Source organism: Heloderma suspectum, chromosome 4, assembly GCF_057233095.1.
Source record: "Heloderma suspectum isolate Gila_16-S chromosome 4, 16-S_ref, whole genome shotgun sequence".
Lineage (NCBI taxonomy): Eukaryota > Metazoa > Chordata > Lepidosauria > Squamata > Helodermatidae > Heloderma > Heloderma suspectum.
Window position 1 is genome coordinate 240,217,479 of NC_139461.1, and position 26,728 is coordinate 240,244,206.

The 26,728-nt window shown below is 47.3% G+C and overlaps 1 protein-coding gene across 4 annotated transcripts in view; it reads right to left on the minus strand.

Annotated features, from left to right (window-relative positions):
• Window positions 1-26,728, minus strand: part of CELSR2 (cadherin EGF LAG seven-pass G-type receptor 2) — a 113,251-nt gene that overhangs the window by 7,707 nt on the left and 78,816 nt on the right. For 2 of the 4 annotated variants that reach the window (XM_084852881.1, XM_084852880.1), the window contains exons 9-32: window positions 26,489-26,655; window positions 26,040-26,225; window positions 24,902-25,015; window positions 23,573-23,747; window positions 22,344-22,485; window positions 20,895-21,015; window positions 18,970-19,153; window positions 18,157-18,258; window positions 17,368-17,462; window positions 15,908-16,117; window positions 15,005-15,188; window positions 13,435-13,578; window positions 11,688-11,871; window positions 11,058-11,225; window positions 10,826-10,952; window positions 10,430-10,630; window positions 9,609-9,783; window positions 9,124-9,236; window positions 8,553-8,632; window positions 7,804-7,930; window positions 5,584-5,706; window positions 3,958-4,088; window positions 2,527-2,615; window positions 140-313 (exon numbers count right to left, since the gene is read on the minus strand). In XM_084852881.1, the coding sequence (XP_084709007.1) occupies window positions 140-313; window positions 2,527-2,615; window positions 3,958-4,088; window positions 5,584-5,706; window positions 7,804-7,930; window positions 8,553-8,632; window positions 9,124-9,236; window positions 9,609-9,783; window positions 10,430-10,630; window positions 10,826-10,952; window positions 11,058-11,225; window positions 11,688-11,871; window positions 13,435-13,578; window positions 15,005-15,188; window positions 15,908-16,117; window positions 17,368-17,462; window positions 18,157-18,258; window positions 18,970-19,153; window positions 20,895-21,015; window positions 22,344-22,485; window positions 23,573-23,747; window positions 24,902-25,015; window positions 26,040-26,225; window positions 26,489-26,655 (3,516 nt within the window). Of the gene's footprint in view, window positions 1-139; window positions 314-2,526; window positions 2,616-3,957; window positions 4,089-5,583; window positions 5,707-7,803; window positions 7,931-8,552; window positions 8,633-9,123; window positions 9,237-9,608; window positions 9,784-10,429; window positions 10,662-10,825; window positions 10,953-11,057; window positions 11,226-11,687; window positions 11,872-13,434; window positions 13,579-15,004; window positions 15,189-15,907; window positions 16,118-17,367; window positions 17,463-18,156; window positions 18,259-18,969; window positions 19,154-20,894; window positions 21,016-22,343; window positions 22,486-23,572; window positions 23,748-24,901; window positions 25,016-26,039; window positions 26,226-26,488; window positions 26,656-26,728 lie in introns of those variants that run through there. The other 2 variants (XM_084852882.1, XM_084852883.1) reach the window with 2 other exon arrangements.

Below are 26,728 nucleotides of genomic sequence, written 5' to 3' on the forward strand. Positions count from 1 at the left end.
GGCAGTAGGTGCTCACAAAATCACAAGTCACCCCGAGTGCCAAATGGAATTGGAACTTCAGGGCCTCCTCCATACCACCTGCCCACAATTAAAGGGCTCAGATATCCCTGGAGGTGTCAAAGTCCTCTCCTTGCATTACCCTTTGGAGTGCTATGTGCTGGCAGTTTCTCATTGTTAGGGCACAGCAAATTCTCCCAGCAGGGCTCCCTGGCAAATTCTTCATCCTCCTCACTGTCTGAGGAGTGGGTGGAAGCGTAGGAGCCACTCTGGTCATCCTCCAGGGAGAGGTCACTGTCCGAGTCAGTGTCACGTTCTGTGGCCAAAGGAAAAAGAAAGAGAGAGAGAGAGAGAGAGAGGATGCTTCCAGACAGAGGTCTCCATGTGCTGCTAATCAAAAGACATTGTAGAGCTATCCTGTCTTTCCCTCTTTAACATTTTTGCTTGTTTGGTTTTTGTCATAGAAGAAAAGATGCAAAAACGGGTTGGAAAACATGGGATGGTTACAAATGAGAAGCATTGTTGGGCTTCTCCACACCAGGCTTTGTATCCCGCAACTTATCACAGCTTCTCCATCCAGATTCTTTGCAGGATTAAGATTGGCTCCTTACACAGCCTGACACATGCTTTTTTTCCAGGACTTGCTTTGTCTGCAAGTTCTACATGTTTCATTATGCAGCCACTAGATGGCGCTGTGGTATAGTGGAATTGTGCAATTTCACACAGCCATTAAAAGAAGAATTATATTTTATTACCGCATCATCCTCGATCTTTTAAAAACTGGGATAAAGATAAGACAGCGCAGGACATGCCCTGGAGGTTGATGACGTTGTGTAAAGGACCCACAAACGTCTGTGAATGACCAATCACAAGCGTGTAATAAAAGGCTCACATAGAAATGCTCATTATTGGGACCCCCGTAAAATTTCATGAATGTGGGAGGACAACTGCACAATAAAAACCTTTTCTGGAAGCACCCATACTAGTTGGTGGGGCTGTCAGTCCAAGGACCATCCCTACTGTGCTCATTCTTAAGAACATAAGAAGAGCCATGCTGGATCAGACCAAGGGTCCATCTAGGTTAGCATTCTGTTCACACAGTGGCCAACCAGCTGTCCACAGGAAACCCACAAGCAGGACATGAGTGCAACAGTACCCTCCCACCCAGGTTCCCCAGCAACTGGTGTACACAGGCATACTGCCTCTGATATTGGAGGTAGCATATATTCATCAGGACTAGTAGCCATTGATAGCCTTCTCGTCTAGGAATTTGTCCAGTCCTCTTTTAAAGCCATCCAAACTGGTGGCGATCACTCTCCCAACTGGCACTACAAACACACACCTTCCCTCCCACCATACTAGAACGTATTGGCTCATACTAGAATGTAGAAGCATCCAATAATGTAAGTGAATGTCTGGCTAGGAATGGAAGCATCATACAGCCTGGTTTTAATCCCAAGTATGCAATGGTCCTTATGGGGGACTTTGGACCAATCCTCACAAACCAAGCCAGGTGATTTTGGCATGTGATGAAACAGTTCTTTCATGGACCTGCTTCTCCACAGGCTCCGCTTGGAGCCCACATTTCCTGTGCTGCTGCCAATTGCACAGCTGCTTCAGCAAGGGCCAATATTAGCTCAGAACCTATTCAGACCTCACAGTCACTACATCAGTTTGGTTGTATGAAGTGGCACTGACAGATGTATGTATGTATGTATGTATGTATGTATTTCTAGTTCTGTCTCAGTTTCTTTGCATCAAACCACATGTGATGCAAGAGACCTGTGACTGGATCACCTGACCATTCCATAAACGACAAAACAGGCACAGAACTGGAGAAGCAGCAGTGCTGGGGAAGATGGTGTTTAACCCTTCCCTTCCATGCCATTCTACCCAAGCTGTTGTTAGTCCCAGACGGGCGTGGAGCAATGTATGTTTACATAAGGTAGATGCACAACCTTTTCAGCTCCAAGGTGACGCTGGCTTGGAGGCCAGGGGCGGGGGGTGCACGTGCACACAAATATCCCAGCAATCTTTCTCTCCACTCCCTCCTGTAGCAATCCTCATATAGTTCGCTCTTTCCCACAAGTGATCTGTATGAGGAACTCAGGGGGAGTGGAGGAATCAAGGCACCCTTGGGGGCTGCAATTAAGGCTGGGGGGGTACATGAGCCCCCCTGGGCTGTGGGTTGTGCACCCATGGTTTAGATTCTCTACCTGTATTTTTTCCCTGAGGGGCTCATAGCAGCTTATTTGGGGGCAGGGGGGAAGGGATGATAATTTAGATATGGAAAAAGTGAGGGTGGAAAGGTTTAAGCACCCCTTCCCCCAGCAGTACAGCTCTAATCAAATTCAGAGCCTTCTGTGCTTGTTTTAAAGCAAAAACAACAAAAACTGACTAGCAGATTCACATTACTGAATGGTTTGATCCTTTGTTGTATTAGAGACTAATATTAAAAGGCCATTTTGAGCACAGATATATGCAGAGCTGCACTTCTGTTTAGAACCTGCCCAGTTCTCCTCTCCTCACCATTGTTCTGATCCTTGGCTTCCAAAAATAGTGTGCTGGGGTCCGTCGGCCCAATGTGCACCTGGCTGTTGTTCAAGCCGGACTCCTCCCTGTAAAAGGAAAGCAGAAGTGTTGACAGTACCCCATAACTCAGAGTTCCTGCTGCAAAAAGGGGCAAGTCTTACACCAGGGAAGAAAGTGGCTATATGTTCTGTGTACATAATGTTGATGTGAGTATTAGGCATGTTCGCCTTGGTGGCAAGGTGAACATCTCTTCTAAGAGAGACTTGTACCAACTGTATGATACAGCACATTACAGAAAAGGATAAGGACCACAAAGGCATGCATCTGTTTACGTCAGTGACAAGATTTCTGCCAGTCCTAAAAAGGCATTCTCTAGGTGACCAACTCTTGACTTCACTAATCCAGAAGGAACAGTATTTGTTCCTGTTCTCCCTTGAATAATTAACATCCAGAGATATCCTCACACTAAAATGTTTTATAAAGCTGTGGCTTCAGAATGAGCCTCAAAATGGTGCTGAAAAAAATGTATGTAGAACTTTAATAAGATAGTAAAATGCCTAATGCATTTTAGTGGAAACCTTCCTCAGGAGGACAAAAATTCAATTTACTGCATATTTCTAGCAAAGTAATATCTCTAATCCCCCACCTCCACAATTCTCACATGTCCAGTGATAACATTTCATTGGTCCCAGGGCATAGTCCGAAGGCACTTGAGACAGCCACCCTGCTGAAGCTAAGCCGGTTTGGGTCTGGTCAGTGGTTGGAGGGGAGACTATCCGGGAACCACATATAGCCACCTTGAGTTCCATGATGGAAGAAAGGTGGGATATAAATGCAATTAATTAATTAATTGATTGATTTAAAGAAAAGAAGAAACGAACAATGAAGGAAAAGGGTTGGCACAAGGGACAGTGTGAGATCTGCCCATGAAAAGGCTTGTGCCTCTTTAATGAAACACAACATAGGAAGCTGCCTTATACTGAGTCAGACCTTTGGTCCTTCTAGCCTAGTGTTGTTCACAGTGGCTGGCAGCAGCTCCCCAGGATTTCAAGCAGCAGATTTTCTTGTCCTACCTGGAGATGCTGGGGATCGAACCTGGGATGTTCTGTGTGCAAAGCAGGTGTTCTACCACTGAGCTACAGCCTTTCCCATCTCTTCATACAATGAAGCTGAATATATTGTGTATGGACCACATGAAATTATCAGTAACAGACTGCATGAAAACTGTGGGTTTCCCTCTTAGATGCCAATAAAAGAAGCCTCAAACCCTAATAAAAGGGTAGAAGGAATTCTACTTTGAAAACCAAGCAGAACCCTATTTCTAATGCAGGCAGATACGTCCATTAGTTTGCAGGGGTCACTGGATTATTTCACATAAAGGGGATGGCAATCCGTACAACTGCCACTTGACCCCAACGTTAGAATTACCTGAGCACAAAGGGGATGTAGCTGTGCTGACTCTTGCCTGAGCGGACAGTGCTGTGCAAGGAACCAGTGGAGTCTCCAAAGGGTGTGTGGTACAGCTGCCCATCCACATATGTGTTGTTGCAGTTATAAGCCTGGTGAAATTCTTGTGGTTAGAGGAGAGGAAGCACTGAACAGCAGAGAGACAGGAACAACCTCCCCTTCTATATCTATTTTCTTCTTTTCCCAGGTTTGTACCATGCGCTCCCTATCACCAGCCCTCTCTCTCAGCTCACAGATCTTTGGAACCCTCTGAGCATGCACACATAGCCACCACCAAAACTCCTCTTTGCAGAAAGAGACCAATTTATCCCCTCCCTGCTATTCTCTGAGCTGAAAAGCCCAGAAGATGGTCTGGAGGCAAGATGCAGGGTGGCATGTGTGTATTCTGCTCCATAAAGCCATGGTATTTGGTACTGGATGCATCCTATGAATCTCAGCTTTCCTGAAAACACTCAAGTTTCTAGCCTTAAGGCTATGAAGATAGGAGTGAAAGAGTGTGCGCAACGCCTGGGGAGACATCATGCCCCAACTGGAGGAGTCCTCCTCAGCAGAGGAGATAGAGGCCCCAGAAGCCCAGGGTACCCCAGACCAGGGACTGCCCCCAGACCCTCAAGAACCTGAGTCTTTGGGGGAGGTGGCTATGGGGCCATCCCTGTCAGGAGAAAGGGACTCTGCCTTTGAGGCAGAGGGTGAGCCACCCCCGATCCCTGGGAGCGTCGTTGCCTCAAGCGACAGGCTAGCAGGGCTCCTGAGTGAAGGAGTGCTCGCCTCCAGAAAAGGTCTCCTCAGGAGAAAGTGACTCCTCAGGAGTAGGGAGGAAAGGGAGCTTTGATTGCTGCAGCTGAGCTCTGGGAGGGGGTCTGGCTGACTTTGGGCTTAAAAGCCTTCACTAGAAACCCAGCCAGGGTTGAACAACTTGGTCCATCCAGCTGCTGCTATGTACCGTGCCTCCTGAATTGTGCCCTGTGATTGATGGTCTGTTTACTGACCTTCTGGACTGTGTAACGTACCTGACTGAATTACTGTGTTTGACCTCTTGCTTGTTACCTTGACTGCTCCTGCTGCTGTCTGATCCTCACTGACTGACTGACTGTGTTCTGAGCTCTGCCTGGATTTTGACCCCTCTTGCCTTAGCCTAATCCTCCTTGGACTGAAACCTGCATGCTTGACCATTACTTAACAACTTGATTATTCTATTGCATCGCTCCCTGTATTTGCTTGCTGACTCAAGACTCAGTCTAGAGAAGGACTTGAAATCAGGGGAGATGGTTATGTCTGATTTCCAGTGTCGTGGCAGGTCTTCAGTGCTTTACGTCATTTCTTGCCCTTTCCATACGACTAGTGATAACTGATTAGGCAAAGCATGCAACTGTATGCACATGTGCTTAATTGCAATCATTTATAATAGCTGGCCAAATCCAGCTTTTGTTTGCGCAGAATTTGAGTTACACTTGGGGCAGAATGTTGATTCTTTGGGGTACTGTTTTATACACAAAGCCCCCTGACCATTTGCATTGGTGGCTCTCATTTATAAGCAAGGTCCCTTGCTTATAAATCTGCCGGGCTGCTGCTTCCTCAAACACTCACCGCTGTCAAGGTAGATTTGGTGGTGAGCGTGGGGTCTGTGCTGTGCTTCTTGCCGCAACTGGATCTGAGAGCTTTCCTCACTTCTTTACATACGATGACACACAGAAGGAAGATTAATGGTCCCTGTGGAAGAAATCAAGATCACAAGCCTTGAATAGGGACCCCATGGCTCCCAGACTGTGTCCAGGATGCCATCAATAGCATCAAGGGGAAGCCCATAAGTCAGTTTGCGGGCCCTGCTTTCTACCTACATTCCCACATGGTGGTGATGTTCTCTTCCTACCCATTTCCACCCACTCACAGATATACAGAGTAACATTTTCCTTTAAAAAAAAAAAAACATGCAAAAGTGCCTTCTCCAAAGATTGCACTGGACTCCACATAATCTGATGCGGTTTCATCAGGCAGATATGGACGAATCAATTAATGCGTAACCAATTTCTACACTGGGAATGATTGCTCCTTTTATCTGATAAGATGTATTAATATTTATTTATTTATTTATTTAAACCATTTCTATCCTGCCCTGTATCATTAAGATCTCAGGGCGGTGTACAGATAAAAATCAATTTAAACAGTATAAAACAATAAATAATTTAATCACCTAAAAACATATTAAATTATTAAACAAGCTAATACCAGTTAAAATCTAAAACAATAAAACAGTTAAAACAATGTGCTAGGTAATGCATTTAGCCCTCAAAGGATTTGGTAAAAAGCCATGTTTTTACTTGGCGCCGAAACGAGACCAATGTCTGCGCCAATTGGACCTCCTAGGGGAGGGAATTCCACAACCGGGGTGCCACAGCAGAAAAGGCCCTCTCCCACATCCCACCATAGTATATGTCTCATACTGGTGGGACGCAAAGGAGGGCCCCTCCTACAGATCTCAGTCCTTGGGCAGGCATATATAGGGAGAGGTGCTCCTCAAGGCCCTGAGCCACTTAGGTCTTCGAATGTCATCACCAAAACCTTGAATTCCAACCAGAAGCATATTGGCAGCCAGTGTAATTCCTTTAAAACTGGTGTTATATGGTTTTTATGAGGTGTTCCAGTCAGCAGTCTAGCTGCTGCATTAATAGGTACAGTGCTATCTTGCTCCAATAGACATAGACATTACATAAGGGAAAAGATACAGAAGTCATGAAAAATATATCTTTTTTTGCATTCTCATCTCTGTTATAAGCTACAGAGCAATCTTTAGGGGAAAGGCGATATTGAAAACTAACATCTTCCTAATGATGTAAAAATAGAACAGAAGCTTTGCCACAGGATTTGCCAATCCAGTATGAAATGTATCAGCTTCCAAACACTGGGAATATTAGCAAAAATCAAAATTCTAATTAATTCTACAATGGTGGAAATGGAAATCCTGCTGCTCTGTGCAACTCTTATAGCTACTTTGACCAGTGAGGTAAGGGCCTATGGTCATAGACCTCTCAAGAATATGAGAGGTCTGTTGGATTAGGTCCATCTAGGCCACCATCTCAAGAATGTAAGAGACCCATTGGATCAGGTCCATCTAGGCCACCATCTTGTTCCCCCTAGTAGTCAATAAGATATTTCAGAAAAGCCCACAAGCAGGTCATGAAGGAAATAGACCTCCTGCAGCTGTCTCCCCCCCGCAGCAACATATATTCTTCAGTGGCATGCTGCCTCTGAACATGGAGATTCAATTCAGCCACCATGGATAATATCTGTTTATCAACAGACTTAGCACCTAACCCCCCTTTAAAGTAATTTAACCATGGCAACAGCAGCTTGGCTTCAAATTGTGCCGACTTTTTGCATTCATGTCCTACTTGGGTTTCCCCACAGGCAGCTGGCCGGCCACTGAGTGAACAGAATGCTGGACTAGATAGACCCTTGGTCTAATCCAGCATGGCTCTTCTGTTCTTAAGATGTCCAGCATCTTGATGCACAAATAGCATCAAAAAGATTGATTGTGCTCAAAAAGCCACATAAAACCCTCCGAACTGAATTTGGGCCTGAGTCCTCCTCAGTACTCTATGAGACTGAGGTGAAGGAGTCCCTTGGGAAAAGGAAAGAACAATGGTGAAAACTAAATGGGGGATTTGGCAATGCTAGTGATGGATCTCTGGGGAGTGGGCGTGGGGTGGGTGGAATCTAGCAATACCACTGGACAAACATGACTGATCTCAGGAGATTCCCCACCAGCCCTGTCTCCCAAGCTCAGCATCTCCCTTGTGCCCACCATACCTGGAGGCAGTTGAAGCCAGCAAAGAGGTAGTGGAACAGAATGGCATCACTGTTCACAGAGAGCAGGGCCAGCAGCCAGGTGACACTGATCAGCATCAGGGAGACAAAGCCTGAACGTAGGCCAGAGCTGCAACAGGGAAGGAGCAGCGTCAATGGGGTTTCTCCTGCATAGCACCCCAAAAGTCCCCTGGGTGAGAGAAATAAATCACGGACATGGCTTGGATTCCGTCTTCAAGGCCAGGCCAGACTCTGGCCTTGGGGCATGTCCTCAGCTTGGGTTCCATGCATCAAGCATTGTGGGGCAGCCCTGGCTTTATCATATTACTCAGTTTGGGCTTTGTAGGAGGGATCCTGCAATGCCCACAAGAATGCTGGAAGCATCAAGGGCAAACCACAATGGAAAATGTGACCTGGCAGAGAGAAGTAGGAGGTGGCATGGTCGCAAAATTTTTGTGAACTGCCCATAGAGAGCTTTGGCTATTGGGCGGTATAGAAATGCAAAATGAATGAATGAATGAATGGATTGCACTGGGAAGGATGAACAAGGACTTTACAACAGGGAGAAAGCAGCATGAAGAAGAAAGTGGTGGGGATGGCTAAGCAGTGGAAAAGCACACAGGAGCAGGAGCTGCAGAGATGATCAGGTTGTGGAAACAAGGGTCAGGACAGTGCAGGGGACTCAGCAGGACAGTGAAGTGCTCATATAAAGGGCTGTATGTGCAGCAGAACATGAGCAATGCCAGACTCACACTGTCCCCTTCTTCTCAAACCCCTGTTGCTGAGCAGCACAAGTGGCCTTGGTGGCCAGGACATAGAGGAAGACACTCATCTGTGAGAGGAGAGAAGGGAAAGGTTAGCAGTAGTCCTCTTCCCAATCAGCCGAAGGTCCTCCCAAACCTGGGGCATTGCCATGCCATCAGAGCCAGAGCCAGCCCTATTGCTTTGGAATGCTGCGTCTTTCCTGGCCTTGCAAGGATGGGCTCTTTTCTGCATGACGGAGTTGGGGAAAATATGGAGGCTCTTGCTGGAGCAGGGGGAAGGGTGCTTCAACCCAGTTCAATGCGATTCTTTTCTTTTCCAAGCATCTCCAAGGGATTTTGGATGAGGAAAGAGAATGACAGAACTACACAGTCTTTACACCCATGTAGAGGCAAAACAAAGCATGGCAGTGAGGAGGCAGGGTTACCATGCCCACCTGTTCCAGTCACTACTCTTTTTCTCATGTTATCTGTTAGCCTTATGGGGCCATACGCTTGACCCCATAAGACCACTTGGTGCTCTTGTCTTTCCTTCCCCCAGGTCCTTTGTTTTGCTACTCACTGCAACAGCAAAAGCAATGGGTCCAGCGAAGCTCCAAATTAGCGTATCATAGATGGAGAGCCAACAGAAGTCTGGGTTCCCATAGCCTTCAGGATCCAGGCCAACAGCAAGTCCTAAGGAAATATGCCATACAGAACTATCAGCAGAAGGAAGAGGAAGCAAGTATGCTTGGTATCTTCACCTAATCACTCAGAAGACCATCACTCAGATAGCAGCTCATGGCTGGAATAGCAAGGTCTGGGACTGAAAGGTACAAATGCTGCTAGGCTTGAAGCCCAGTCCATCCCAGCCCTGTCTCTGCTTCAGGCAGGGCTTGTCTGGCTATGTCTGGCTTGAGTTAACTCTCAGGTGCCCACTACAGAGCACAGAGACACTTGCTGCCATCTTCTGGGTGCTAAACTAAGGCTCTGCAAAGGGACATCAAGGCCTAAGAGTGGTCACAATGGCCCCGACCTAGGCTATACAATGTTTGGTGCAGGCCCCACCTGTGATGAATGCTGGCACGCCCCAGCCAACCATGTAGTAGAAGCGCATGGGGCCGTAGTTGATGTCGCGCACCTCACTCAGCATGCGGTAGATGTGCAGTGCTTCCAGCAGGGCCCAGGCAAAGGTGCACATGTACAGAAAGTGCAGCAAGATGGCAATGACAGTGCAGGCAAACTGGCACGGGAAGAGGGGAAGGAAGGGGGTTAGGAAGGCTGGCCACAATGTGCGCAAACACCCAAGAAATAATGAGGAAGTTTGCATCTGTAGACACAGGTGACTGGATATTGGCCCTAATCCCCAATCTTTGCCTGCAGCTCCAGAAATTACTGCTGCTACAGCATTAACACAGTTTAGCTTTCCCCTCTGATCAGACTCAAAGGCGTACAAACATGGAAGGACGTACAGATACTCAACAGCAGTACACTATTCTTTTAGCTCCCAGCAGTCATTAGCAATGGTTTCCAACCCCAGGCCAGATATCATGTTGGTGCAACTAGGTGTGGCAGTAATTGGCAACACCAATGTCGTGTTGCTTTCGGCACCTCCTGAAGATGTTATTATTCCGAGAGGCCTTCCTTGAGTGACCAGCCGCAGTTTATTAAGCTCAGAATCTGTTTCTTTTACAATGTTTTAATTGTTTTAATATGGTGTCTTATTCTTTTCTCTTGTTGTTCGCTGCTCTGAAATCTTTTGATGTGTAACAGCATATAAATATTGTAAATAAAGAAATTATGACCCTGGACTATTTAACTGAGTTCACTGCCCTTGCTTCCATAGCAACACCACACATACACACATCACCCACACCCCAGGAGCTCACTGGCAGGTCAGCTTGGTTGATGCCCAGGAGGAAGATGAGCTCAGAGAGAAATAGCGCCACCACTAGATTCTTCCGGATGCTCTGCTGGTTGGATCGCAGGGTCCGCAGGCCAGCTAGGAAGAGGAAGGTGAGCAGGAGGCTGCCCAGTGTCACAGCAATGGAGGCATACGTGATGGTCTTCAGGGGCAGGATCTCGCCATTCTGGGAGGACGATTGAGTTTATTCATGAACACTTTAGGAAGATGTGGATTTAGCTATGATGTCACGGTTTCCACCCCACCCCTCTGAGGGGCAGGAGCCCAATCCCTGCCACCATCCCAGCCCTCTCTTCAGCATTCGCCACTTTGCCTTGCTCTATTCACCCACCTGCCAGAGCTGGGTCCCCATTTGTCTCACCTCTCTGCGAGAAATGTCCATCAGTACAGCAAAGCTCGTCATGTGGTTACACTGGCAGCTGACGTGGGTCTCGTTCCTGAAGACAACCTCACAGCCTTTGGCTGACCAGCCACCAGTCCCACTGACCCTGGGAAAACAGCAGTGTCAGGGTGGATTTGCCAAGTTTAGGATGCCACTGGGTGCCTCTCCCTCCCAGGCATGCTTAAGCTCCAAGAACTTTTGTCCGGCTCACAGGATGGAGTGGTTCCAGAAGACACAGATAGGCTTGGTGCGCTCCTCAGTTTCCAGCAGCCGGAACTGCACCGTGATAGGTTTCTCAAGGGCCCGCTGCATCAGTGCATCATTGTCATGGATGCTGATGCTCACCACTGGGGTGTTGATGATGGGGCGCTTGGGGACTCTGTGAGGACATATGGCACATATTAAAACACATCTCTGTTTCCTACATATGTAAAGTCCACCCTTGTTTAGTGCCCCATCCCACACAACAATACCATAATAATGTAATGAATAAATAATAATACCAATACTAATACTGATTATGATGATGACGACAATGATGGCTGCAACAACAACAACAATGCCTTCTCCCCATTTAGGCCCTGAATGCTAGAGATCACCTGCTTGGCGGATAGGAGGCCCTGAAGGGCTTTAGCAACAGGGGATGGGCCCCAACCTGTTCAGCAAATGAGGGGAGGACTATGACAGGGACAGCCCCCTTGGGAAGAATTTACCAAATCTCTGAACTGGCCTCTCCTTGCAAGACAAATACAGGCCCTGTATGACTGCTTCTTTGGTACCTGCAGATCCTCTACACCCTTTGCTGATGAGCTTATGTATATTGGGGGAGGGCAGGTGTTACCTCAGGCTCCGCTTATCTGTGTCATACTGCTCTGGAAGCAGACCCGCCAGCGTGCGGTAGATGATCACACTGGCAATGGCTTGGCCCTCACTCAGATCTGGGTGCCTCTTCTGTCTCGTCATCAGGGCAGGCTCTTCCTCCTCACCAGTGCCAGGGAGATGCTTGGCATTGGCCATAGAAGGTTCTGAAAAATGCGTATGAAACATTGAGCTGGATTTTTACTCTGCCTGAGGAGCAGGCCAGGCCAGGCTAGTCTGGCATACAGTTATGTATTGCTTTGCAGCCTTTTCTGCAAAAACACACCCAAAGCAGTGTTGCCCAAGCTCTGGTTACCTCATTTCTAAGGGATGTTCTATGGACTTATTTCCATTGCCTTTGTGGCATATCCCTCACTTCCAAAAGACCTCAATTCCCCCTCCTAATTAGTGACCAAGGGCTCTATTTAACTTCCTGTCAGCATGCCCGAGCTGTCCAAATACTTCCTGTTTGGCTTCCATTTGGACCACTCTGTCCCTATTGTTCTTGCCTTGAGATCTGCTTGTTCTTGCCTAGCCCAGCTTAGATCTGCTTCTAACGTAATCTAACTCCTCACATCTGACCCAAAAGAGCTATTAACTGTGATTCTAGAGCATTTTTAGTCAGAATAAGGCCTCTAACTCTGCTTAGCTACTGAACTGGCTTTAGAGTGTTTCCATGTGGACTGAAACCTTCAAGCTTCCTTCCTGACCTTCAAAGTTACCTCTGAATCCAGCATCAAGCAGACAAATCTCCAATTTGCCACTGCTCCTGGAGAGGCCCTTCCCTTAGACCTGGCTCTTCTGGTAAGTTCCCCACCCCTCTTGGCAGCCCCTACTCTCTCCCTAGTCCTCAGCCTCTTCTAGCCCAGCCCTCCTCCTTGCCCTCACTGAGCAGTTCTGTGATTTGTCCTCCTTCCAGTTGTTGATGTTGTTTTTAACGAAAAGCAGACACAGGGGGTGAAAATTCAGAGCAGAGAACTAGCAGGGGGAAGGGCTGCCGTTTGTCCACTCGCCAACTCCCCAAAGCTGCTTTCCCCACCATGAGGGGAAAAAAATATGATGACCTTACCTTTCCACTCACGGGGAGAATGCCAGCTTTTCTGGGGTGGGGGAGAGATTCTGAATGGTCAAACAGCAGGAAGGGAAAGAGTTATGCAAGGCCTCCCCCTGCTGGTTCTCTATTTTCCATATTAGCCTCCCATTGGTTGCTTGTCGTTAGGATTGGGATGCTTTTCCAGAGAGGAAGGATCCTAACAACTGCCTGTCATATGAACTGCCCGATCATGTCATTCAGTATTAATTTGCATCACCCACACTCTGGCCCTGCTTCCACAAACTCTGCCAATGTCCCCTGAAGCCCAGCAAGTAACTCCTTGCTATGTCTGCCCTGAGCACAGGTAACACGACCCTGGAGCGCAAGGTACTGAGCATACAACAAAGGGTGAGGGAGACAGAAATTTATTAAGACTTCCGGCAAAGGTTGAGAGGAAAGTAAGGAAGTGGATAGAATTAACGATTAAGATACCCAATTGTTTCAGCACTCTGAATTATGAACAGCTATCGTGGAATTATAAAGGATACATCTATTTTGTAATGGTTCCCTATTGCTCTTATTCTGGGTCAAAGACTGGGCCAGTCATATAGGGATGTCTTGTCAAAGAACAGGACAAAGTTCCCAACCTCTTCTAAAATGCCCTCAGGAAATTTTCACCCACAAACCCCAAACTCACGCTTGCCTTCCGGAGCCTTGAAGACACTTTCAGGGAGGATGACGGTAGTTTCTAGGTCTGCAGGTTTCTCACCCCGGAGTGCCTCATAGTGAGGCAGCTTTGCACCAGCAAAGTTCATCTTCTCCAACCTGACCACAGAAATGACTGCAAGAAAACATATAAATATCATCATTACATGCATCAAACCAGCTGAATGACAGCTTGCAGCTGCACAGTGTCACTCATATATCCTTACCTTTTCCAGGGATAGAAAAGAGGGGAGGGCTTAGAACAGGGCTGCTGAACCTTAGGCCTGGGGTCCCAATCTGGCCCTCCTGGGTTCCCCAGATGGCCACCCCCCTTCTCTGAGCCTACCCCCTTCTCCTGACTGCCAATCATTTGATCGTTTCTGGGCTTCTGAGTGCTTCTTCCCCATTCTAAAAGGTTGAAATACCCTTCCTAAGGCTGAGTTACTGGCAAAAAGAGCTTTAAGCTAAAATATGCTGTTATTTTTTGTATTTTGGTCCCATCCCCTTTTGCCTTTGGACCTGCCCACTGGAGAGCTTCCCCAAAATTAAATCCAGACCTACAAACCTATTTCTCCCAATATTTTCCCATGAATCCTCACTCTCTATGTGTAGACTCTGACAGAAAAAATAGCATAATGTTGCAGATTCTTTCATAAAGACAAGGCATAAAACATACATGAACGTATGCCTATCCACCAGTCACAGAGCTGATACAGTATAGCAGTTAACAATGGGGGTGGGGTTCACGCAAACTACCTCATGCATTAAATAAATGTTACAGGGGTCATGGGGCCATGCTATGTAGGCCCACCCCAACTGCACTGACCACGGATCTTGCCAGCCACCAAATATGCAGTGGGTATCCGCATTGGCATCCTGGGGCTACGTAGCATGGGCTGGTATCATTGAACACATGAGGGAGTTCAAGTGAATCCCTCCTGATGTGACCTGTAAGCTGGGAAATCCCAGGTCATATAGCTCAGCCAAGAATTAACTTGCTCACCTTATGTAAGCCACTGTCCCTCAGCTTCAACCCCACCCCCCAGTCTGCAATATGCAGATAATTATATTGGTCTACCTTAGTGTATTTAAAGGATTATTGACATAAAGCGCTTTGGTCACTTAGGAAAAGTGGTCCTATATAACGGCTGAGCATTGTTGTTACTGCTGCAAAATTTAGCTGATGATTAGATTGATCAGTTTTAAAGGTTCAACTCTAAAAATATATCTGATTAATCAAGAAGAATTTTTTAAAAGCTGTTAATTATTTTAATACAAAAACTTTCAGAAATTGTGGTAGCAAGCATGAAGCATTCCCCCTTCTCACACACGCGCACACACACGCACACGGAATGGCTCTTCTAAAATAGAGTCTGCCACAACAAAAGTATGCATGCATCTTCTAATATACACACAAGTACCACATAATGTTTTTCTTCAGTAATTTTGCTTTATTCACATGCAAATGTATCAGGATTCAATTGATGAATTAATCAACAACAATGCCTACAATTAAACAGATTTCTTTCATTAGGAAACAGCCCTCATGATAATGTTCTCACCGATGTTGGGTGTGATGATGGTGAAGGGGTTCAGGTACGTCTTGCGCATGTTCTGGGCCAGAGTGCTGGCATAATCCTCAAAGTGCTTGAGCAGCTGGGCTGTGCCCCCCTCGGTCTGCTGGATCAGTTCCCAGTGGCGCTTGTTGCCATTGTCCAGCAGGGCACTGCCCACCTTGAGCAGGTTCTACAGGACAGAAGGAAAAGCACCATGACAGAGGGCTGGGAGTGGCCTCCGCTGGCAGGTTGTACATACAGTAACTATATTATAGATCCTTCAAGAAGCAGGAGTGGGGGTTGTTCTCTGGGATGTATAGGAAGAGTTGCAAGAGCCCATAGGGACAGCATACCTATTACTGGGATTCCCATACAAGGGACAGGCTGTTGCCTTAGTGCTCATGATATATGGGGTCCTTCAGAACCTAATGGTACTAAGAAAGAATCTTCACCTGGAGAGGTGGCTTTGGAGCTGGGTCTATATGGGAATGCCTTGCATCTGGCTCTTGCAAGCTGAGATCCAGACCAGAGGAATTCCCAGTCTTGATTATGAGAATTGGCATGGATCAAAGCAGGTGATTCTAAACCCAAACGATGCCAGGAGTCACATTCCTTTCAGAATGCACCTGCCCAAGTTCACCTGACCCTCTCTAACATCTTTGAAAGGCAGCACTGAGCAGCATGGGTCTCCCAAGGGGGCGGGGGGCAACAGATGCTCACCATTTCTCTTCTGCTGAGCCACCTGCTTTGGGTGCCCGTGCCAGCTAACTAACTTCACAGCAACTTTCTGGCACTGCAACAAAAAGCTATTCTGTGCCCCAGTGCCAAAACTGCCCCCTTCCCTGCTCCCTTTGTATGTTCTTTTGCCATGACTTTCAGCTACACATGAACCTGAGCCCATGGGGATACCTCTGTGAAGTGTACATCCTGCGTAGCAGCCAAGCCAAAGCCTTCTTTGGTGCTCTCGTGTTTCAGGAGCTGGGCTGAGAGGTGATAAGCCACCCTGATGTCACTACCAAAGAAGCTGGCCGTGTTCTGCGTAGCATTGCGAAGTTGGAGAGCCACCCACTGAGACTGCTCCGTATCCAAAAGTGACTCATTCCGCAACAACCTCTCTGCCTACTCCACAAGGAAAAAAAAGACACATGGCACTAGGCACATAGAACAAAACAGGATCACTGACCAAATGCAATGCCCGGACTAGTCCAAACTCCACCCCTATCTGTAAAACAGCAATAACCGCAACCTCACTGGGTTGTTGTCAGGGCTGTGCTGATTCTGTGCTCCTGCAATCGAAATACACAAACAGAGAATTTAGTGTTGCTCACAGAATCCAGCATCATAAAAAAATCCTGCTTTCAACTTTCTAGTCCTTATGGCTGAAATATAAGCTTGGAAATGCTCACACACACACACACACACCATTCATAAACATACATACACATCTTTCCCAGACCATACAGATCAGATGAACAGGGTGGTATTTGAAATTTCTCAGACCCCCCTTTCCCAGGCTATGCATATCAGCTGAGGGAGGGCTTTCTCTCTTTCTCAGTTCTGTCTGGGGATAAGAGCTTCTCCCTGCCTGGGAAAATAGGGCCTGGGGAAGAAGCTGGTAGGCCAGGTGGGACACCTGCACAGCCCATATTTGCCCCACAGGCCAAAGGTTCCCCATGCCTGGTGTAGAGCATATACAGCTCTCATTCTTGGGAAAGCAAAGAAAATGCAGAGTGAATAGCTGTGCTATAAAATGGTCAACAAGACAAATTCACAACACTTCCTCATCAGCAAAGGACAATTCATGTCACCACTGAATGAGTCCAATCCGTCCAGTCAATGGCTTGGATCCAGATTTAAGTACGTGCAACTGGGCTGGCAGAAGAGGATTTCCCCTCCCCTCCTCCCCATAGGAGCCTCTGAAGTCCCCTGAAAATGCTATGGAGGGTGGGGGAACCCTGCTGAATCAGGGTTTCATGAGCACAGCCCTTCTGTCCATGGAAAGCAGATCCTGGATTCAACCCAATGCCTGGAAAGTGGCAGTGTGAAAGCTGCTGTCCCTCCGATTGCTCTGAATCTCTGAAATAGAGCCACAGACCCCTGATTCATTGAAAAGCAGCTACAAGGCTTTTTACACCTCATCCCCAGCTTACAGTGAAGGACCATTAAAGGATCGCTAAATGGGGCCAAGGACCATGCATATGCACCTTCAGATCATGCGAGACCACAGCACTGTATCTGATGGCTGCTGACTTGGAAGAATATCTGCAAACTAAAAGTGACAGAAACTACACACAGACACACAACGAAGCAAGTCCATGGACTCCTGGCTTGGCTCTGGGCACAGAGGAGAATAAGAGGAAAGCACTCACAAAACCCTTCAGAGCAGCAAAGGTCAGCGAAGTGCAGTTGAAGAGGTTGGGTGCCAGCCAGCCCTTGTGTTCATCGCAGTGCCGCACAGCGGTCCCTGTAGGGCAGCAGGAGAGAGGGTCACTTGTGGGAAAGCAGCCCCACTTTGCAATCTGACACACTGGACACTGGCCCACGAAAAACGTACACCACAGTATGTTTATTAGCAGGTAAGATGCTACCAGACTCTGTTGCTACAGATTTGCCAACCCCACTCTGGACTAAAGTAAACAGGCCCGTGATTTGGTTTGGTTCTTAGTTAAGCATGTGGTGCATCGGGCACTCTTGCCCAGAAGCAACACGGACTCCCTTGGTGTCAAGAGATCACAAGAGGAGTGTTCAGTTCACACAGTGCTTGGTTAAACCTGAATTTGCTTGAATTTGCTACCACAAGACGCAGTGATGGCCACCAAATTGGATGGCTTTAAAATGGGGCTAGACAAATCCCTGGATGAGAAGGCTATCAATGGCTACTTATCCTGATGGCTATATGCTACCTCCAGTATCAGAGGCAGGATGCCTATGTACACCAGCTGCTGGGGAACATGGGTGGAAGGTGCTGTTGCACTCATGTCCTGTTTGTGGGTTTCCCATGGGCAGCTGGTTGGCCACTGTGTGAAAAGAATGCTGGACTAGATGGAGCCTTGGCCTGATTCAGCATGGCTCTTATGTTCACACAAGGACCATGTGATGATCAAACTGACTGCTGATCCCACATACACGCAACTACAATCTCAAAGGTGTTTCCTTACCAACAGATCCTCTGGGGCAAGATGCAGCTGCAGGCAAGCCAAAGCGGGTGCGTGGCCACCAAATGTTAGCTTCAATGGCACGCGGGCAGCTATCATAGTTCACTGTAAGGCAGAAGAGACAGTTTGTGAACAGGTATGTCTTCATTATGCATATTCAATGTGGCCCCTCAATTAAAGAGGCCTCAGGTAAATGGGAAGGTGGTCTAGATTTCATACTCTTACAAATGTCTAGTTCACTAGTATAGGATGTGGAGAGAAATATGAATAACAAGGAAACAACAACCTACTTCCAAGATGATAGATTTTACACTGATTTTTTAACTGTTATTTGTTTTATATTATTCCATCTATACTGTTAACTGCTCACTTGTATTATGATTGCTATGATCTATGTGTTAGCCATTCTGAGTGCATTATTGATGATGATGATAATGACCGCAGACACCAGAAACAAACACGACATTGTAGAACTACAGCTGAACTGACTTCCCCCCTCCATCTGGGCAGCTCCTAGTCACCGAGAGAATACCAACTGAAGTAGAATACCAACGCCACTATATTGGCTTGCCAAATGTTGCCTAAGGAACTGTGGGATTATGTGTGTGTCTGGATGGGATGGTGCCACACCCTTTCATGGAAGGTACCCTGAACAGCTACATCATTTATTAAGCCCCAAGGCATGGCCAGTGATTTCACATCATAACCCCTTCCCTGCTGACAGGCCTGTTGCCTCCAATTGTACCCATCCTCAGCTCAGCTTAGCTTGGTAATGGAATTCCAAGTCTACTCTGTGCCCAAGGAGCCACTGCTGACCTTCACAGCCATTGATGGTGACTTCTGCAAAAGGGTTGTCACAGCGGTCACAGCGACGCCCGATCACACCTGGCTTGCAGGAGCACAGCCCATTCTCAGGGTCACAGGTGCGAGCCAGCGAGCCTGTGGGGTAGCAGTCACAGAGCAAACACATGGCACTGTCCGCTGGTCGGTAGTGGTTCTCCTGTAGAACAGCAGGAAGACATCAATCCCAAGGAGCAGGATGAAAGACTCTATGGCTCATGTAAAGTTTGTAAACACCCTGCCTAACCCAGCCCCTGATCTGTCTCCCAAAACCTATTTTGAGCCAGCAGCGATGCATGCACATTAGGATAGCTTTTCCCCAAACATCCACTACCAGAGATATTGCTTTGCACTAAACTCTCCTCCAGCAATTCAAACGCACACTCATCGACGGCAGAAATTCCTATGGTACTATTATATCTATCATTTGTGATCTAATTTATCCTCACAACAATTCTGTGGTTAACATTAACTCTAGTTGCTTTGAAACAAGCTAACTTCTGAAGCTGGCTTGTTGAAACTAATCACAGTTAATATTAACCGCAATTCCAGAACCAATGACAGGGAAAACTGAGGATAACTAAAAGCAGAAGTGAAAGCTCCCAAACCCCTGTCAGAGGATAACTAAAAGCAGAAGTGAAAGCTCCCAAACCCCTCTCAGCAGCATGGGAGTGGGGATGGGGGGGGGAATGTGCTAGCCTAAGCCCTGCAACAGCTTGTTCCTGCTCATACACATCCTACTCTACCATGGTTTAGTGAGCCTTCCCCAGCCTGGTGGCTTCCAGATGTGTCAGACTACAACCCCCATCATCAACCCCCTGGCCATGCTGGCTGGTAACAATGGTAGCTGTAGTCTGAGAAATGTGGAGGGCACCAGGCTGGGAGAGGCTGATTTAGCATGATATGAGAAGAACAAGGCCAAGGCTTTAGGGCCACCCAATGAGCTTCAACAAGCAGAGTTCTGAACCCGTGCCCTATCTCTTAAACGAGTAGTTTTCAAACTGTATTTAAGCGAACCCTGCAGTTCCTTGGAAGTTTATCAGGATTCCTCAGTAGGAAGATTGTAATGGTGGACTAGCTTCCCTGCAAGACAATTGGACCACCCACAGCTACTCTTCCCCTACAGTGAGCAACTGCAGGAAAACATGGAGTGTGTTCATAGTTAAACTCTCTCCAGACCTGAGGCCCCATAAGCCCCGTGTACAGTGAATGTACACCAGAACACACCCAAGATTCCTCTGTGTCAGGCCCCTTGATGACCCAAGCTCAGGAGGACTGGGATTCCATAGCAAACCCCACTCCCACAAATGACATGGGGGAACCCAAGGTGGCCTATCACAGAGATGCCTCATCTAGGGCCCTGAAGAATCCCTTCAACCCATTCTGTGCCTTGGTCCCCGACTCTCCTCCCTCATCCAGTGGTGCCAGACCAGGCGGGAGACTCAGAGACATCGTAAGAGTGCCTGCCTAGCTGCCAGAAGACCCTTTTGCCCAGGGTCTATTCAGGAGGAGGGGAAGTCCCAGCTGCAGACAGTGAGAAAACAGACCAGGTGAAACGGCTGAACCAGGTAGCCAACAGCATGTATATAAGCTCTCCATCTCCTCCCAGATGTTTGCTGAGTTCATAGCTTCCTCAGAGCCTTTGCTCTAGCTCTTCGCCCATGGACACCCTGCAATATGGTACAGTTCCTCAGCAGACAGGTTCATTTGGAAAGGTTCCTGAAGGCAGAACACTTAAAAGCCAATCTGAACTAAGCCAACAACCACATGGGCAGCAAATTATATATCCAAAGATGGGACAGCCATCCTATCAACAACCTTGCACCTGCTTTAGTCATCCTCAGAGACTCCAGCTTGCGGCTGTATCCCCACTTGGGACCCTCAAACAAGCCAAGGCCCACCTTGCAGCGACACTCTCCACTGGTTTTGTTGCAGTCCGGGTCAAAGCCTTTGCCAACATCACAATTGCAGGGTCCACATATAGGATGCCCCCACCATCCCCGGGGGCAGGGCTGAGCAAACCTGCCACAAAGAGAATACAGGGCCTGTTACAACCATACTGCAAGTACACCAGCACAGCAGCAAGTATACCAACCTAGGCCAAAGCAGCAGCACAGCATACTCCTGGGCAAGGGGCAGATAAAAACAGCTGCCAATAACAAAATAATTGATACATCTGATGTTGAAACGCCTAATGTCAGAACGATCTTAAAAACTGCAGGGGGTTATAGTATAGTGTGTTTTCCCCTGAACATCATTCCATAAAGTCTTCTGCTCCCACGGGGCTGATGGCTGTCATAATTTGTAAGCCCTTCATGATGAAGCTGTGACTCAATATATATAAGGATTTTGTAGGATATTGTAGGATTTCCACATACTTTTCAGCATTAAATACTCATTATTATATTGAGAATTCCTTTTTTTGCTGCAATCACGCTAGGCAAAGCAACCTCCCTGCCTTGCACACACACACACACACACACACACACACGCACGCGCACACACACCAACCACACTGTATCAGCTATGTGCACGCTCCCTACTCATAACTTATATACATGCCAATGTATGTGCACACTGTCCCCTGAATTCAGAAAGTCCAAATGGCATCTGTTGGCTATGCAGTCACAGTGCGTACGCTTGGTTGGGTTGATCTCTCACTTGTACAGAAATATGGACACAAACTGGTTTAGAAACACATCTCCCTACTCCCTGCTCCTATTATTTATGTATTTAATCAGTTCATATATCGCTTGCCATATCTAAAAAAAATATTTCTAAGCAGTTACAAAATCAAAAATTAAAACACATCATAATAAATACAAAGCTCAACAGTTAAAATGTTTAAAATATTTAAAACCAAAACTGAAAACTTGAGGGTTGGAGCCAGACTTAATCATGATTAGAGCAGATCCACTGAAATCAGTGGGATGTATGCTACTCATGACTTACTTGTTACATTGATTTCAATGGGTTTATTCTTAGCATGTTTAAGTTTGGATCCAACCCAGTAAGTACCTAAACAAACTAACTGGACAGCACAATATTTCATGGAAGGTTTGGGTAAAGAGATGGGTCATTAACAGCTGCCTAAAGCAGGCACTCCTGGATATCAGGGAGAGGGCATTCCATGAGCTGGGCACCGCCATGGAGAAGGTCCACAGTACCCTCAGGCACAAAGACATGTACCAATTCCCCACCCCCAACTCAACAATAAGCAGACAGCTCTTCAAGGATCCATTTCCACATACACTGACAGGTAAGATATATACACCTATGGGCATATTTGCATGTGCACACACACCCACGCATGCACATGGGCTTTCACAGAGCAGCAGTGGGCAACTCACTTGTTCTCGCAGTAGGGCCCAAAGTAGTTGTCAGGACACTCACAGGTGTAGCCATGGGACGAACTGGGCTTGCGGGCACACACAGCCTGATGCTCACAGGGGTTGAGGGAGCAGACGTTGGCACAGCTGTCTCCATAATAACCTGAAGCAGCACAGGAAAAGGCCTGGGTGGGGCCACCCTCACAACGCAACTCTGGCAGGGAGTGCCAGCCTGAGGGCAAATGACACCCCAGGCAAGCAAAAGGCTTCTAGCTGGGCACAGCAACAAGCAAACCACCCCTCAAGGCATAGCAAAGTGTAATGGGTACAAATGGCTGGAGAGAGTGAAAGCAGAACAGGGCTCATCCTTAGGCCTGAACCGCACAGAGGTTCTGGCCTATCAGAGGGTCTGTTTATATATTCAGTTATCATCTCCTAATTTCACGTTGATTCAAGGTGGGACACAGAAGCTGAAGTGAGTTGAAAAAGTAAACAGCCTCTGGCAAGATCGAGGGGCTCTTGCCTCAATCACTCTTTCATCGCTTCACTAATAATTAAACAAATAATGGCCTTTATTTCTTTATTTATAAACGGCCCAAAGATAATCGGGAAGGATGTGTGCTGCAATGCCCCCAAATTAATCATTTGTATTCATTCCTTGTTATCTCAGAATAATAATGCTGGGATAACAACCCTGAGACTACATATGAATCTTGATTTTTGTTTATTCTAGTTGTCTGTTTCTTAATTATGTAAGCCACCAAGCCACAACAACGAACTGCGTAGGATTGAAGCAAGGAACAGAAACAACTACAATATGCTAATGACATACAATAAAAGGGATAATCAAACATGGTATCCTACCACCCCATCAAATTAAAATTTTCAGAATAGTAAGTCATGAAAGATTATCATACCTGTGTATCCCTGCCTTAACAGTATCACAGATAGCTGTGGGTCAAAGCTGCTATAAAAGTAAAGGGTAAGCCCTATGCCTGGGGCACAGGCACCATGTATATCTCTCACTGACCCAATGATTCAGCCCACCTCATATCACACAAAGCTAAGCTTTGGAGCAGGCTTCCCCAACCTGGTGTCCTCCAGATGTGTTGAACTACAACTCCCATTATCCCCTGCAGCAGCTGTGGGAAGACTGCTTTGGAGGATACCAGCATGGAACCATTCTAGTACTACTCATGGAGCAGCCCTTCCGTCATCATCCCTGCCCGCCCCCCAGTGCACACACTGACCTGGGTCGCAGCTGCAGGAGTAACTGTCCCAGTCATCATTGCAGTAACTGTTGACAGGGCACGGGTTGGAGTCACAAGGATCCGGGATACTGCAGCCAAGCTCCACATTCACCTTCTCTGCTTGGTTTACATTCAGGGCCACAGCACTGGCCGATGTCTCACCCATCCGTACACCCTGGAGATAAGAGAGCAAGGAAGGAGAGGGTGAGGCTGCAGCACCCAAGGAAGACCAGCTCTTTGAAAGGCAGATACCTGTCATGGCTGATCATGGCTCATGATGAACAGAATCTGCTGTTTGTCCACTATCCAAACCAGGTAAGAGCAAAAAAAAGTAGAATGGCGGGGGGGGTGGTGTGTGTGTGTGGGGGGTGTGTATACACACACACACACACTCTATACACACACAGACAGACACACGCTATACTCACACTATACATGCACACACGTGCACACACACACAGATCCCATGAATCATTTGAGAACTGCAACCCCTAGATGGCGCTGTGTTCCCTCAAATATAAATGCTTGGTTGGACTAATAACTCAAGTCAGAGTTTGCACTTGAGAGATTTGCATGGATCTAATATATATCCATTCTGCTCCAATGTACATCTGATCTGAGGTACCACACACCAGACCCACATCCATCTGCATGGCAGATATGGTATCAGCAAGTGGGGAGCCAACAAAAGCCAGTGCTGGTATGACATTGTTTTGTTCAAACAGGGTACTATCTGTCATACCTATTTTCCTCTCTATGCAAAGGGAGAGTGATAAAGAGCAGTGCAGACGCAACCTACAATCAACCAGCATGCCTGCTTCAGCCATGTTTCTAGCAACATGGGGCTGTTGGGTGAGAGCATAGCATCAAATGATGGTTGCTGTGGCTGCAAATTTCCAGATGAGAACACATGGCAGCTCCCAATTTGCTTACACCAGCCTTCCCCAACCTGGTGCCCTCCAGATGTGTTGGATTACAACTCCCAGCATGACTGGATGGGGAATGCTGGGAACTGTAGTCCAATGCATCTGGAGGGCACTAGATTAGTGAAGACTGGCATGTGTGTGTGTGTATGCCACCACAAACACACACACACAACACCAGATGCACAGATTTCCAGAGGGTGTATGGCATGGATGCAATCTGCTCAAGATTTCGCATGTAAACTGAGTGCCTAGCTGATCAGCCCTGAAAAATATGTCACTTGCTAAAAGGCTGTGCTGAGGGTGTGGATCACAGAAGAGGTGGAGCCTGCCACTGTCCCGGCATGGCCCAGCACTACCCCCCACCCCGATGCGGCCATCAGGACCTGCTCCTTGCCCCATGCACCTGCATGCAGCCACGGAAGCCTTGCTGCATCTCCCCCTGCTCCCCTGGCACAGCACCAATGCTCAGGTTCCACACTTTCAGTCCATGCAGCTCACTGCTGATGTTGGCCACCACCTGCAAGACAGGGAGACAAAGCAGACATTTGGCAGCACTTTCCCCTAATTGCTTGATGAGACCACAGCATTCCAGGGGTGGGACAGAGGTCGGGGACTATCCACAAAAATGGGCCAAATATCCAAATAAGTATCCATTTGAAGGTGGCGTCTATATGCCACCCATTCAGATACTGAAAGCGTTGTAAAGTCTTAAATCCATTGCATTATAGGAAGTGAGTGTTTATTCTTCCAGTGTTGTAATATCAGTCTTTTAGCTGTCAAAAGGGCACAGCAAATCCATTTACACTGACCATTTGTTAATTTCCATGAAGTAGGTACATCATTTACCAGAGCATGTACACCAGTGAATATTAAAGACTGTTCCAGTACAAAATTTATCTGTGTAATAACATCCTTCCCAAAAGAAGCAACTACTGGACATTGCCAAAAACATATGTTTAAAGGAAGCACTAGCTGAACTGCACCACCAGCAATTAGCCAAATTTGACAATCCCTTATTGAAGAGATGTTGCAGTGTCCAATAGACACAAAAGTTTTTGCTGAATAAAACACAGCCTAAGATCCACAGACATGACAGGTAGATGCCAAAGTGGTGATCCACGGATTAGGTATTTTGTGGCGGTGACAAGAGCATGGTCTCAAATTCCCAAATGTGCCCACAGGTCCAAAAAGGTTGGGGACCCCTGCTATAAGCCATCAGAAGAATTGTGGAGGTGGGGAAAGTGAGTGGGGCTGGGACCAAGATAACAGCAGATGTGGGCTGATGGGGCGGGGGCAATTCTCAAACTCTGTAGGAAAGGGAGTGTTAGGATAGCCAAGAAGAGGAGTGATAAAGTGGACTAGGATGCTGAGAATCAACCATTCTGGGGACACAGATCAACTCCACAGATGACTTTAGTTCTCATTGGTCTTAGTGCTGCTCTTCTCAGAAATGGAAGCAAAGGCCCTATATGAAGTCCAAAAGACTTTCAGGAAGTGGGCTAAAGATCTGTTGGCCTTCTGAGTCCTGGTGCTCACTGTACCTGGTGCAGGCCATAGTCAAAGGCCATTATGGCTAAGCACTGGGCTGCTAGGTTGTCCCTGCTGCTGTGCAGCTCCAACTGCAGGTGGTGCCAGTCACCGTCGTTCACCTTCACCTGATGCAGCCGCAGTGATGAGACCTGGCTGTTGGCACGGGACACAGTCATCAGCACGTTCCCTTCGCTTAACTGGGGAAGAGGTAAGAACAGGGTGAGCCAAGCCCTGGGCAACATTTTCACAATCAGGAGCATCATCCACGCCCAAGCAAACTGAGCTTGAGAATTGTGCATCAACTGCACAGTGTCTAAGTCTGCTATGAGCCTTTTGATACCCTTCCTGGATGAAGATAGGAATCTGTGACCCAGACCCCTGCACTTCTTGCTTGTAAATCCAAGAAGTCTTCTCCAGGCCTTAATCCATAGTGGGGTGCTGCCCCGGCTTCGAAACTTACCCAAAGGGTGATGGTGAAATGCTGCCCAGCTGCAGCGTGCAGGAGGATGCCACTGCTCTGCCTAGTACGGAACATAAGTCCAATGTGCCATGGAAGCGTAATGACTAATGCCAAGTTACTCCAGGTCACCATGCTGTTGCCCAAGAAACGCTGGGGACTTGCCATTTCTTCATGGGGGGGAAATAGGCAGGTCAAAAAAAGTAGGAACTACTGCATAGCAGATAGACAGACACACAGACA